Below are 15,848 nucleotides of genomic sequence, written 5' to 3' on the forward strand. Positions count from 1 at the left end.
TTACTAAACATAATTGCTAGTTAAAGGTTGCATTCAAACTGGTTCTGCGTCACAGTTTATTTTTTGTTTTACGAATGCACTGGTTTGAAGTTATAAATACAGTCTAACCTTCTTGGAAAAGGTCACTTTTATCCAATTCTTTTCATCTCACATTCTGGGTCTTTTTTTGGGAAAGGACGAGACACTGTTGTTTTCCATTGATTCATTCCTCTGGGCGGGAGCAGTATCAAAGACATTTAGATTGGGTGGGACAGGACTGTTACTGAGCATGTTTCCTTTCCCACGAGGTGCAGTGCCCTGCTGCCATCCACTTCCCCATCTCTAATCAGGGTACGGAAATGTTGTGGTTATGCTATTCGACTAGTAACCTTATAAAGGTTAAATCCCCTGTAGTTAAGTATTTATGTTCATGGTTTCACAACAGCAGCTGTTGTGTACAAAATTCCAAGAAGCAGGAGGCTAACCTTGAGCAAGTGAAGAGGAGTGGCTGAGGGTAAGAAAGAGGAAAGGCTGAGGATGTGGAAATGGGGAATCCAAAGGTCAAAGAGCAATGTGCAAAGCGGAAGCCAGAAGTGAGAGGAGCTTTGAGTCCACTAGTAACTAGGGTAACTCCCAAAAATTGCAATCATAGCTGATAACTGCAAGAGGCAACACACAGATTTCCTTTATAACCCACAGTAATACAATAACTCAATATATTTAACTGTTAGTCATAGTTTATATTGCTCCAACATCCCAACTGTAATCATATAACCTGCTGATACTCACTCTGAAATCATAAGCAGAATCCCCCTGCACAACGTGCAGTCAGGTTCCCTGCTCGATGCCATTTTTAACAGGCCCACCCCAAATATTTATCGCATTTCATTTTAAATTATATTTGAGTTTCTACCTCAACAACCATGTGGCGAAGTATCTCACTGTCGAATAGCCCTCAGTTTAAGATCATTCGTCCTCTCTTCACTCTTGTTTCTTCTAATGGGAATCTTTTTTTCCATCCCCAAGTTCACCACTTGCTCAGCGACGGAAACAATCTTTCATTGTTTCATCACCATCTTCTCGAGTGCCAGGGCTGCGATCTTTAATACAGTTGGCATTGTTGTTCCACAGTGAACTGTAATAGGTTTGTCTTCACATAACAATGAGCTGGGGGATATTAATTGTCTTCTACCCCATATACTATAGGCTTCAATAATGACTGAGTAGATGCATTGTTCAGCTTCAGATAGATACCATAATGATGGCACAGCCATTCTCCAGTGTTCAACTAATGATCATTCAGAAATTCTGGTGCATGTGGTACATAAGATAGCAGACTCTTGCATCATTCAAACATAGTTCCCCATTCAACTTGTTCTTTTGCCTTATAACAATTCATTTGTTGCATAGTTTGAATGCCCTAACCTTCGCTCCAATACCTTACGTAAGGTTACAAGAGACTCTTTATCCCTCCTTTGAAATTTGCGGTGGTGTATTAACAAAATAATTCAATTTGCATGTGAGACAGCCAAACTGGGTTCCATGGCACTAGCAACATTCTGTCCCATTTTAATGCAAAGGGAGAATGTTTGAGAACTCAATATGTTAGCTAATCTCTTGTTCCTGCAATCAATCAATTGCTATATGAATATGAAATTCAGAGAGAAAGTTTAGGTACATCCTAATTTTTCACATTGAGGAAACACTCACTATGAACCAGTTGATAACTTGTCCAGCCAAGGCAAGTCTGGCTGTATAACAACACAAGTCTGTCAGACTAAAGAACCAAATCACTTGGAATTAGGACACAAGAGGCCATGACAGGGACAGAGAACCAGAGCTGACAGCAAGGTAAAACTCAGCAATCGTTTGCTATTTTTGTGAAAATTGCAGCCCTACTACAATTTATTTTTGGCGTCATGAATGAAAAGCTCAAGTTCTAAACATAACGTTCAATAGAAAGCTGTAAAACACATTTGTGTCCACATGCAGTCATACTAAGAACAAGGGTGAAGAAGAAATAATGGTAATGATGTAATGTTTCCAGCCACCACAATACCCAATTGAGACTTAGCCAGTCCATAGAGGATGTGCTCATGAGCAAACATTGAAATGTTTACAAAAAAACAATAGAAGTTCAAGCTTCCCTATAACTCACTCATAGGCACAAACTTATGTTCCAGACACCACTGACCGAGCTTTCCATCTGCCCTGACAGCTTCAATGTTGTGGTTAATTGAGCAGCTCACACCCAGTGTGATACTTGGGGATTTAAATCCACAGAAACCACAAACTACTCAACAAGAATTGCAACGGTTATTAATAATTAACAAACAAAGAAAACATGCAATGAGAGAACATCACATCCGATCAAGCTTGATAACAGTCTGACGGGGGTCATTTTAATCTGGCCATGGGATGGGAATTTGACCGGGTCACACCAGATGCCTGTTTTACATTCTGCTCAATATTACTTTTCATTGAAGTCAATGGAATGTAAAATCAGCTGAGGTATAAAAAGGGCATCCAGTCCAATCCAGTCAACTTCCCGCTGGGTGGGTTAAGGTTAAAATGACTCCCTACGTATCTCAACTGATTAGTAAGGGCTTTGATATTTGAAGAGGTAGACTTTCCTGGTCCCATGCCCAAGTACTACTGCAGCCAGTAAAGGGAAATTGCGGAGGGTGGAGCACATAGCCGCAAGCGAATGCGCTTGATTTTCAGACCGTTTAAATGAAAGGACAGAAAATTGGGCAGTCTCCCTTAAGGGTGTGTGTGCCTCCCCACTCAATTTTCCTTTCTTGTGTCCTAGCAAGCCATATGCCTTGGGGAGGGGAAAGGGTGCAGGACCAGGAAGAACCACCCTGAGCTCTTCTATGAAATATCCCTAACAAATCTGTGCTCCTTAGACAATACACAGCAATCCCATGCACTTTGGAATATTTGGCTTGCAAGCGAGCAATCAGCCCTTTCTTCTCCTCCCTCATTGTTGCCCCACAGACAGACTTCTATCCCACTAAGTCCATGTTGATTCTAAGCCAGTAGTTTATGTGATACTTAAAATAGTTGAGGAGATTGAATCTAGCATGTATTATTAATAAAAGTTATTAAAAATCTCAACAATTTTTAATAGCAGACTCTCTTGAACACTCAGTCTGAAAGTTCCTGTGGCTTTTATGGGTGTAAAACCATCCCAATGCCGTAGATGCACCATTAAGAAAATTCTGGGCCAACTGACTATAATTTGGAACAGACCCTACCAGTTATTGAACCAAGTCCCAAAATTTCCCCTGAAACCACAGTAACGTCCATTTAGCAACTGTACACTGCCACTTACTGAGAAACATGTGTGATAGGAGCCAGTACCGGCTCTCCCTCGATGAGGTCAAGATCATCCGCATAGCTGTTTGTTCTCGACAAGGCTCCACTGTTCACATCAAGCATCCCCAGGGATTTCTTCACTGTGAGAAATAATTTTTAAAAAAAAACAAGCATCAGTCTGGCAAAGCACTTGAGAACTCAACATCAGTTAGCATTTCCCCAACAATGTTCTAGCTGTTTCCCTTCCCCTCACCTTAAGGTATTGGTCACACTGATGTACATTTTTACAGGCACCAGCAACCCTACATGCGGTCATTATTCACATATGAGCTTTGACATTGAGTGGCAGCACCCCCATACTTAGTGACAACTCCAATCCCCTTCTACACACACCCACTCTGTAACCACCCTCCCATCAACCCCCATCTTTGTTACTCAAACGCACACTTAGCAGCGATCACTGGGCAGAGGTTGGGATTAGGAACTGTGGCTTGGATCAGCTAACTCAGTAAATTTAAGCTGGTGATACAGGAGGTGCTGTCTTTTCCCATTAGGGCATCAAGCTAGCTTCGGCAAACATATTCACTGACACAGCCTAAAGGCTAGGTGGCCACTAACACTTGGTTTTTACACGTTGCTTATTTGCATATAACATAGACTAATAGTTACATATTTTAAAAAATTTTAAAAATTCAATAATAACCAATCCCAGAGATGAAAACAAAGATTCTCTTGCTATTTATTGGAAGACTCCTGAAGTTGGTGACCTTTCTCCTCTGAGAAAGAATTTAGCTGTCAGCCAAGTTTGATGTCCAACAATGAAGCAAAACTCAACCTTGATTGACCTTTTAGGGCTGGCCTGAACAATGAAGCAGGAGATAAGTCTCATTTACCACTATTAGCTGAAGCTAGCAATGACCCAATGCACAAGCCCGAAAAAGGAAATCTAATGTAACCATTGGGAAAGTTATTTAACACTTCACACTGCACAAGCACAACCATCCCCATTCCAAATCGAGGGGAGGCTAAACAGTCTGGACGCCCATGGATAGCCATGACTGGTTAGAATGTCATTTCTTTGAGAGTGTTCAAAATGAAATATATATATTTTATGTATATACATATTTTATAAGACAAAGCAAAACTGTCCTAAAGAACCATACAGACTTTGTAAACTTCAGGTTCAAACCTTCATCTGTGCTATGTTAACAAATTCTAACCAGGGCCGCAATGAGGATTGCAGCAATTCACCTTTCTTCCCTCAGGTTAGGGGAAGAAAATCAATCAAGATTTCTGCTTCCAACCTCTCGTGATCCTGCTGCAAAGGGGTAAAGTAGATTTTCTCTTTTGGGCTGCTGAGAAATGGACAGTAGTGGATCAACTGCCAGCTACATTTCTACTGCCTGTTCTACCATCACTGAGAAAGAAAATTTACCCCATAACGTGTGTATGGAAATCAGGTGGAGGCAGGGACATGCTTGGCTGTTATGTTCCTTACACACTTACACTCTTTAAGCTGAACTCTGTAGGAGGGTGCGGGTAGGGGAGTGCACTTATCAATAACAGAGGACTGTAGGTGCTAAGGAGCTCTACTCAGCATGAGTCACTGCCTTAGGGGAGAACGGGACAGAAACCATTTCTACAGCTTCACAAAGTGATTTAGTGACTTTATTGTACAGATCAAGTGTGTTGAGACTCCATCCAGGCACACAAAGCAGGAAATCTCTTCATAAAGTATCTGCAGTCAAAGAAAGGCTCAGAATTGTATCCCATTTCCTACTTGTAGGAAGCTTGCACAGAAATAAAAATTGGAAGAGATGTAAAACATGCTGTCAATTCAGTTTCACCCATTATACATTATCATATAGTCAAAAATTTATCTTCAGTGGTAGAAAAGTACTTTTTCATATCACTTTTTCTCACCTCTGCTTTACCATTAAACTCCATGCCTAAAGGAAAATATGCCACCACATTTTCCTTTTATTGAAAATTGATTGGAGAAGGGGAGAAAAACGGTTTCCACAGCTACATAAAATTGTTCCTTTATTGGACCACAGGTCTACACCCGCAATATTCTAAGCTAAACTATCTTCTACAATGTTGACATTATTCAAATGCTGTCAGTTCTTAAAAATATCCAATGCTGTTCAGAAATAGAACTTCTATAACACACTGTGCATTTACCTGTGAGTATCTTTTGAATCCCCCAATTTCCCTTCCCAAAAGAAGCACCAACTGTGCCCCAGGTATAGATCATTTGTTATTTCAACACGACACCACCAAGCATATTTATAGGAACAAAACAGAGAATCTCATAATCATTCATGCTTGCACACAGAATAGCCACCTGGCTGGACCTTCCCATAACCCTTAATCAAATACAGAGTACACAGTCTGACCCCAGTGCAAGGTTAAGTGAGACAACTAATTCCCTTTTTTATGCCACCTTCATGAATACCTTTCAACAAGGTCAGGGTCAGTCTCACTGTGCAAGGCTTTCCAATTCCAGCTTGCAACTTCATTCAAGGTACAACTTTGTTAAATTTGCTAAGCCACAGCCTTAGAATTCCTGCTCACAGACATCCTCCTTTATGATTTTAGATGAGTCTGAGGTTATTTCTGTAATAAAATGTAAGCAGAGTTGCGCCCCCTTATGTAATGTTTGTCTAGCTCACTATACCTTTTTACTAGGTAATAAAATGTATTTATAAAAAAGTGCCTTCAAGTGATAGCAAATTTCCTGTATACTAACAGATCTCAGAGTCACAGGAGGCGTGGTTTTATAATGAACAATATATTCATCTCATACACAATGGCCCTGGTATATAGAGTGGGTGAGATGGTAGAAGATGAGTGTGTTTGCAGGTGGAAGCGGGTTGGGGTTTGGTGGGGGATCCTCAAAATGTTGGGAACGTGCCAAATTTAGTGGCAGCTGGAGACCTCATTATCACTTTTCTACTCTGTTTCCAGATTGACAGACTAGGCAGCTACCAGGCAGGAAATCCAGTGATATGGGGCCACGGTCAGGGACTTTTGGGGCTGACTTCCAGGGACATAGACACATTATGGGTTGGGGGAGGGCATACTGAGGCCCAGCGTTTGTTGGACCAGCAATTGAGTAGGAGGGAGAACCAGAAAAGATTGTGGAATTGCTGACGGAGTTGGCTGATTGTGGCTGAAGATTTACTTGAGGTATTGAGGAGGAGGAAAACATTATTGCTCCTCCTGGCCCTACAAGTAATGCTCTAAAAAGCATTTACCTGCTGGATTCAGCTGTTCCAGTCCCTCCCCTTACCTGTTAGGTTTCCCGTACTCTGGGAAACCCCACTGACCACTGTTAAATACAAATTGTTGCCAAAATATCAGAAAAGGGCCCTCATTTGAGCATTCTCACTGACCTGCCATTCCAACACATTGAATTAATTAATTTATCTTTAACATACAAATTAGGAGCAGAATAGGCCACTCGGCCCCTCGAGCCTGTTCTGCTATTCAATAAATCATGGCTGATCTGATTGTAACCTCAACTCCACATTCCTGCTTGCCCCCAATAACCTTTCACCCTTTTACTATCAAGAATCTATCTACCTCTGCCTTAAAAATATTCAAAGACTCTGCTTCCACTACCTTTGAGGAAGGGAGCTCCAAAGACTCACGGCCCTCAGAAAAAATTTCTCCTCATCTCTGTCTTAAATGGCTGACCCCTTGTTTTTAAACAGTGACCCCTAGTTCTAGATCCTCCCACAAGAGGAAACATCTTTTCCACACTAGGACACCCAGATCCCTCTGAATCTCAGAGCTCTGCAATCTCTCACCATTTAGATAATATGCTACTTTTTTATTCTTCCTGCCAAAATGGACAATATCACATTTTCCCACATTATACTCCATTTGCCAGGCCTTTGCCCACTCATTTAAAAGAGTCTTATTTTTATTTTGTCTAGTGCAGGTTACTCAGTTTCCCCGAAAGCTGCAGCAGTTAAAAGCAGAAACAGTCGCATTCATGGGTTGGTGCCAGGTTTTGCAAATTTGCCGATTTAACACTAACCCTGGTCCACCCTTCATGGGACTGTTTAAAATTATCCCCAGTGTGTTCATATAGTGCAGTCAGCATGAACTTCTAAAAGGCAGCTGTACTTAGCCAATCTTATGAAATTCTTTGAAGAAATAAGAGCCAACATAGCTAAAGGTAATGTGGTTGATGTGGTTTGTTGATAGAGTTCATGACAAAGATAACAGCACATGAAATTAAACAGAACATGGCCACATAAGAGAGATATGGTTGGAGGGCAGAAGCAAAGGGCCAAGGTAGCACATTTTTCAGAGTTCAAAAGTGTGACCATAAGAGTTTTACAATGATTTTCTGTTACTTATTATAATGAATGAATTTACATTTGTATAGCACCTTTCACAACCTCAGGACACCATCAAATTCTTTACTGTGCTACTTCTGAAAAGTAGTCCCTGTTGTAACGTACAAATAAATGATCTGGGCTTAATGATTAAAGTGAGGTGATAAAATGTCACAGGAATTGTGAGAGATGCAGGAGAATTGATTGGCAGAATGTGACTGTACTGGGGCATTAGCTTTTCACCATATATATTAATAACATGGATGAAAGAATAGAGTTGTAGACCAAGGTTTGCAGATGGCAAGTTAGGAGACAGAGTAAGGTTGTGCAGGTAGAAGTTATCAAAGAACGTACAAAAATTATGAGAGCACAAAATTCTGACAGGAGTTTAATGTGTGTAACTGTGAGGTCATCCACTTTGGATCCAGGAAAGACAGTAAGAATATTTTCTTAATGGAGAGCAGCTAAAACATGATGAGAAGCAAGGAGATCCCTGTATACAATCAAGAAAAGCTTGTGGCAAGTACAAAAGTAATTAAAAAGGCTCGTGGAATATTGGCCTTTGTTTCAAGGGGGCTGGAGTACAAAAGCATGAAAGTAGTATTTCAGAACATTGGTCAGCCCCCAGTCAAGTTCTGCATTCAGTTTTAGGTGTTACACATTAGGAAAGAGACATTGTTCTTGGTGGGGATGCAGCAGAGTCACAAAATGATACAAAGGGGTAAAAAGTCAAAAATGGTTAAAAGGTCAAATTACTAAAGGTTGAATAAACATTGTTTGTATTTGTGGTAACTATAGTTTTATTTAATATGTAGTATACCTTTAAGAAGAATGCTGCAAAGGAAGATCACATGATCTTGAGTAACCAATAGAATAGCACAGGCTAACTCTGTAGTTAGTGGTCAGTAGCATGGAGGTAGGTTTGAAGTGAAAGCACACATGAGTTGCTGCTGAGTACCTTTGTAAATAAACATGTTTTCCATTTAAGAAGTGTCTTCTGATCAACTCTAACTATTGTACCAACTCAGCCACCACTTAGGACAAGCGTGCGACTAGGATCCACAAGATCCAACAAATTGGCGATGAGAGTAAAATAAGTTAACGGAAGAAATCAAGAGAAACAAAATTAGGCTGTAGCTCGCACAGTAATTGTAAGTAGAAGTTCCGTTCAAATCGACGAAATAACTCCCTCTCAAAATGTCACAATTCAGCAGAATTGATCCTTTTGATCCAGCCACGGACGATTAGTCTCATTATATTGAACGCTTCGCATTCTTTTTCCAAGCGAACGAGATTACGGGGGAAGAGAAGAGGCGAGCAATCCTCTTATCTACATGTAAGAATAAAGCCTACAGCTTGATTCGAAGTTTGATAGCATCCAGTGCCCTGAGAAACTTTGATAAATTGGTGGACCTTGTGAACGGCCATTATGAGCCAAAGCCCTCAGTAACAATGCAACTGTTCAAGTTTAACTCGAGAAATAGAGCCCCAGGGGAGGCTTGTTATGTGGCAAGTTTGAAACAGTTAACAGAACATTGTGAATTTGGTACATCTCTAAATGACACGCTCAGAGATCATTTAGTGTGCGGTGTGAATGAGGACACGATTCAGAAGAGATTATTGTCCAAAACAATTTGGATTTTAAGGCAGCGCTAGAGATAGCACTGGCCATGGAAAGTGCAGTAAGGGATTCAAAAGCCATACAGGGAGTGCAAAATGGTGCCGGCCTCCACATTGGGCGGGAAGCCCCAGCCAAAAAGGGCGTGAAAATGCAAGACTCTGTTGAGAAGCGGGAAACAGCCCCTGCTAGCAGGAAAATGAAAAGAGATGACTTAGCAGCAAAAACAAGGAATAATTTCAATAGAGATGGAAACAAGCAGTACTATAACGATTGATGTTTTTAAAAAAATGAATGTTTTTATTGTCATAGAAATGAACACCTAATAAACAAGCAACAAGTTAAGATATTTATTTGTTGTTTAATTTGAAGGTTGGAACCAATATATGTAACAGTGAAGGTAAGTGGCAGACCTGTTGGAATGGAAGTGAACACAGGAGTTCCACTACAGTAATTGGTGAACACACCTTCAGATATCTGAATTATGGTGAACATCAATTAAATTTAGAAGAAACTGATGCCAAATTAAAAGCATACTTGGGTGAAGATATTCAAGTCAAAGGCATAAGCAGAGTAACTGTCCATTATGGAAGCCAATCAGCAAAGTTACCAGTGTTGGTACTGAGAGGCAGAGCGCCAAGCCTTGTAGAGTGAAACTGGTTAAAGGAAATCAACATTGATTGGCCACTGAAATTCCAAAAGGAAGCTGGAAGTGTTCCTGTTTTGGAAAAGAAGTGTGTAAGGGCTCAACAACCTGTAGAAAAGTAGGGTATCTTAAGCCAAAACGTGGTAGAACAGCAAAAGGAACTCAAGGAGACCATGCTCAATGACAGAGTTCAAGTCGAAGTGAGCAACCTTCGAAAGAAAAAAGAAAACCTGTTGAAAGACCTTCTCATCCTACAAGATTGCCTCAGGTCAAAGCTTGTACCATTGGAAAAGTATGAAAATAAACAGGAAGAATTCAACACTTCTCTGAATAAACTGAAGGATGAGTTGGCAGAGAAGACACAACAATGCTCAATTTTCCAGGAGGCAGCAAACAAATTGAAAATAGAAATGGAAGAACTGAAGAATCAGCTGCATGAAGCCAAAGAGACGTTGGAGGCAAAAGTTGCAGAATTTTCTAAGAAGCAAACAGATGATGAAATTCTGGGAAACTGAATCACTGAGCTCACTCAAGTCAAATTTATATCTGAGAGTAGTCTGGCCAATATTGAAGTCAAAAAGAAGACCAAGATTAAAGTTAGTGCTAGAAAGAAGAAGGCATGTAGAAAGAAGGCACAGAAACACAAATAAGGCTTTAATCCTGGCAGCATACGGGCATACTTTTGTACATAGGCCTGGAAATCAAATTGCAAATGCTGGTGAATTTAGTCGTTTGCCTTTACAAGAAAATGATGAGGACATCCCAGTTCCACAAGAACTTGTTTTATTGTTAAATTTCTTAGATTCCTCACCAGTATGTGCTCGACAGATCAGAGACTGGACAAGTAGGGACGCAGTCCTATCTCAAGTATGAGAATAAGTGCTTCATGGTTGGTCATGAGAGCCTGTATCTGATGAAATGAAACCGTACATCAATAGAAGGCATGAAATAACCAGCCAGGATGGTATCTGATTGTGGGGAGCACGAGTTTTAGTTCCTGCACAGGGAAGAGAGCTATTGTTAATTAAACTACACAGTGCACATTGTTATGACCAATGCAGTTGGTAAAGCAGAGTTATTTAAAAATCCCAGAGGGAAACTTTAAACAACTGTCATAACCTATAATTTTAAGTGCTATGTTTGAGGTGTGACTCTAAATTCAGGAATCAGACCACCAGTTCTCGAGGCTTTACATTAAACTAATTGAAACATTTATTAATTTACACAGGTTAAAATATATACATACATGGCTTCAAATTACTACGATCATAACTTAAAACAAATTCCCAAACTAATCTCCATTAAGGCAACAGCAACCCATAGACTTAACCAGACACCAGGCAAAGCATTTTCACCTTATGAATTCAAAATAAGGTTCTTTTCACTTTGTTCCTGTGGAGTCAATTGGAGGCTTACAGCTGCTTTGACATTACATTGCCCCAAAATGGTTGTCTCGTTATACCTACCACTGCCCATTGAATGTGAATTCTCATTGTATCAACAACCTCTGAACTAAACCTCTCTAACAATAAAACCCTTTTCATAGTACCATTTTTATTAGTAATATAAACATAATGTTTGGTAGCTGCTAGATTTATGTCCATTTTCACCCGACTTCTTGAATTCTCTATTCAAAAAATGCAAATGCACATTCTCTCTCTTATATATCAAAACTAGTATACATCAAAGCACACAGACTAACTGGCTTTAATCCAATTAAGACACACCCACAGACTAAACCTCAATTTTAAAATAAAAATATTTTCCAATAATATTATATACATTAATAGGTTCATGACAACATGCAGGAATTTCCCAAATGAAGACCATAGCATGCAGCTATCTATGGTGGCCTGGGGTGAATGGAGAAATAAGGAGGTTAGTGAAGAATTGTGTGCAATGTCAGCAAGTCCAAAAGTTACCTCCAACAGCTCCATTACACCCTTGGGAGTGGCCAGGAAGGCCATGGGCATGGTTACACATTGACTAAGTGGGATCTTTCCTGGGAACAATGTTTCTGCTCATTGTTGATGCCCACTCAAAATGGATGGACATATATGAGGTGAAGTCACCAACATCCTCTGCTACAATTGAGAAGTTATGTCAAAGTTTTTCCATTAACAGGCTAGCAGAAGTAGTCATTTCTGATAACGGCATGGCATTTATGAGTGCTGAGTTTCAGCAGTTTATCAGCCTCAATTGGATCACTTGTGACAACTTCACCATACCACCCTTCCTCAAATGGACTGGCTGAAAGGGCGGTTCAAACGCTCAAGACAAGCATGAAGAAGCTAACTGGAGATTCCTTTGCAACCAAGCTAGCACACTTTCTTTTCCGTTATAGGACCACCCGTCACACAACAACAGGTCTCACACCTGTGGAGTTATTGATGAAACACTGTCTCAGGGCGAGATTAAGCTTAATAATGCTGAAGTTAGGGGGGAAGGTAGAAAAGAGTCAGGGAAGTCAGAAAACTAGACATGACTGGCATAGTCGTGAGAGGAAATTTACCATGGGAGAGGTGGTATACGTGAAGAACTTTAGAGAAGGACGAAAGTGGTTACCGGGTGCAATAAGTGCAGTGACTGATCCTCTATCTTACCACGTGAAGGTGGAAGGCCAAGTCATACGGAGACATGTGGATCATCTAAGGAAGAGAGAAACAAATCACCAAGAAATGATTCCACCAGTGTTCACGACCTGGTTTCCTGTTGAGAGAACTCAACCCAGTACAATGTCTGATGTACCTGCGAGAGTTGAGGAAACAGGTTTGCAGGTACCCGCCGAAGAACCTGATGTTCAGACAACTCCAGAAAAGGAGGATCCTAATGAAGCATCTGAAGTTGTAGAGCTGAGACATCCTACACACCAAAGGAAACCCCCAGAAGGATTGAATTTGTAAATTACTTACCAGTGTAAATAATTTGCTATCTTAAGAAAATTGTACTTGTAAATATAAAATGTATTTCCAAGTAAAGGGTAATTGGTAAAGACTTGGTAATTTTGGTTTTATCTAATGTGTAATATCCCTTTAAGAAGAATGTGGTAAAGGAAGATCACATGATCTTGAGTAACCAATAGAAGAGTAGTGCAGGCTACTTCTGCAGTTAGTGGTCGGTAGTTTGTTTGAAGCGAAGGCACATGTAAGTTGTTGCTGAGTACCTTTGTAAATAAACATAGGGCAGAATTTTTCTCTCTTTGGGTGAGCGTGTGCCCGACGTGAACACAGAAAAATAGCACGCAATGACGTTGGGCGAGCGTCCCAATGTCATTGCGCACTTGTGCGATATTTCGGTCGGTGGGTGCGCGTGGGAGTCAGCAGCGCGCCTGCCAATAACTGACAGGCCTATTAAGGCCATTAAAGTAATAATTAAATGCAATTTTTTGCTGCCTGTCCAACCTTATGGCTGGCGGGCAGGCGAATTGGCCTGGTGGCCTTTGGATTTTTTATGAAAGCTCATCCACGGGCAGGATGAGGTTTCCAACAGGAATTAAAAATCAAATTAAAATGTTTAAACCTCAATTATAACATGTCCCTGCTCATGTGACAGAGTCACATGAGGGGACATGTTTTTAATATTTTTAAATTCTCTATTTATGTTTTTAAAATTCTTCAGCTCCCTGAAGCAGCTCTGTGCCTTCAGGGAGCTTTCAGTGCGCGCACCCGCACGCCTGCACAAATTTCTGCACTCGCCTTCCTCCCACCCCCATCCCGGCAGCGCTCAGCATTGCAGCACGCGATTCACACTGGCTGCCCGTTAATTGCCCAGCCAGCGTGAGTTTGCGGTCGGGGCCCAATCATTGGTGGCGGTTGGTTTCACGCCGGCTCCCGGGTCCGCCCGCCGCGCCCGCCTGACAAGGGAAAAATCCTCCCCGTAATGTTTTCCACCTAAGAATTGTCTGCTGATCAACTCTATCTATAGTACCAACTCAGCCGCCACTTACAACAAGCGTGCGACTAGGATCCACAAGTTCCAACAGTATTCCCCTGAGTTTAGAAAGTTGAGGGGTGATCCAATTGAGGTGTTTAAAATATGTTAAAGGGATCTTACAGGGTATTTCCTGTGCTGGGGAAATCCAGAACTAGGGGGAAAATCCTAAAATTAGAACGGGGCCAATTAGGAGTGAAATCAGGAAGCAATTTTTCACACAAAGTGGGATTTAGAGCTCTCTTCCCAAAATTGGCTGCTGGAACGTTTTAAATTTTCAAGCCTGAGATTGATATATGTTTGTTAGGTAAGGGTTCATGGAATTCAGATAAATAAGATTGTGCTGGGGGTAGCAATGTTATGTTCAGTTCTAGTAAAGACGATGGTACATGAAGCACTGTACTCTTTGAGCTTGTAACAAAGATCAGACATGGCCTAAAGGTCTGAGGAGCTTTTTTTAAATCTTTCATGGGATGTGGATGTCGCTGGCTAGATCAGCATTTATTGCCCATCCCGAATTGTTCTTGAGAAAGTGGTGGTGAGCTGCCTTCTGGAACTGCTGCAATCCATGTCATGTAGGCACACCCACGAATGTCTACTTCTGATCACCTGATATCGATAGGCTCACAGGACGGGCAAGCAAATGTAGAAAAATGTGACATAATATGCATTGGAAGTAATTCTGAGGAAAGGAAATAGGCCTTAAATGACTAGAAGGACTACTTCCATTTCCACTGTTGGTGTGACTGTAGATACACAGATCATTGAAAGTAGTACCACAAGGCAGCTAAATCCATGCAAACTGGAAGAGAGTTCTTGGTTTGCATCTAAAGACATGGAATACAAAAGCAAAGAGGTAATGTTGAACTTACATAAAACATTGATTGGACTTCAGTTCAAGTTAAACAACAGAAAAGGTGCAATGTAGATTCATAAAGTTGTTAACGGGGGTTGAGGGAATTACAACTATGACCTGACTAAGGTCTTTAAGACTTATGAAGAATTTTAAACTGCTGAGCAGATTGTTTCCACTGTCATTGAGACAGTTTTAAGCGGTTTCAGATTTTAGATAACCACAAAAAAAAAACCAAAGAAGGAGAGGGAAATAAAAACTAGTCAGTGGGGCTAAACTGAACTGTGTAGCTTCCACTTACTAGTTGCTAGGGAATAAGATCAGAGATGAGCATCAAAATTCCTGATGGAAGAGCACAGAAAGTCCTCTCGGTAAAGGGGTTTGTGGTGCGCATCTGATGAATGTCAGCAGCATGGCACAAATCCGTGTGCAATGCTAGTTTGATGCCAGCACTACCACCTTCCAAGGTCATTCTTCAGCCAATGCCCTGGTTTATCTTCACACAGTTAAACACAATGTTAAATTGAATGAAGACCCCCACCGCCACCACTCTCCCCCCCACCCCCATCCACCACCATTAAAGGGTATTTGAACTATTTATACACAAATTGCCAGATTATTTCTTCTGGTTGTTGGTGCAATATACCTGTTTTTGGGGCTTTCCTACACTTGGCTATAGTTTAAATAATCTACAGGGAGTATGCTGGTTGGTACTTTTGTGTTGATTCAAAAGTTTGTGCTGAAACAAGTTCCTTCCAGACCTCAGTGGCCTGATAGGGTTTCCTCTGGGAATTGAGCATGACCGGGAGAATGAAGTGAGGGCACATAGAGCAGTGTAATCTGCTGGAAGAGGGAGGAGGAGGAGCAGGAGGATGAAAAGCGCTGTCAGCAGGGGGCCACATCTGCCCAGGGTCTTTAGGGAATGATTCTCTTACCTCAACTGTAGTGAGAACCAATGCCAATAACTTTTTTGCTTCACCAAAAAGATCATGACTGAAAGTGGCCAACAGCTGCAGCCACAATAACAGCCTCAAAGCAAGGCAAGGTCAGCATTGCCTATGGCCATCAAGGTGACCTTTGCTTTAGGTTTTTTGTGCCTTGCTCCTTACGTTTGCTGCTGGGGATACAAGCAATATCTCAAAGTTTGCG

At 41.1% G+C, this 15,848-nt stretch overlaps 1 protein-coding gene across 7 annotated transcripts in view; it reads right to left on the reverse strand.

Annotated features, from left to right (window-relative positions):
• LOC144684740 (potassium voltage-gated channel subfamily KQT member 1) overlaps positions 1-15,848 on the reverse strand; it is a 767,141-nt gene that overhangs the window by 468,202 nt on the left and 283,091 nt on the right. For all 7 annotated transcript variants that reach the window (XM_078548916.1, XM_078548914.1, XM_078548911.1 and 4 more), the window contains one exon: positions 3,317-3,440. In XM_078548916.1, coding sequence (XP_078405042.1) covers positions 3,317-3,440 — 124 coding nt within the window. The remainder of the gene's footprint in view (positions 1-3,316; positions 3,441-15,848) is intronic.

This window comes from Cetorhinus maximus, chromosome 9, assembly GCF_964194155.1.
Source record: "Cetorhinus maximus chromosome 9, sCetMax3.hap1.1, whole genome shotgun sequence".
Taxonomy (NCBI): Eukaryota; Metazoa; Chordata; class Chondrichthyes; order Lamniformes; family Cetorhinidae; genus Cetorhinus; species Cetorhinus maximus.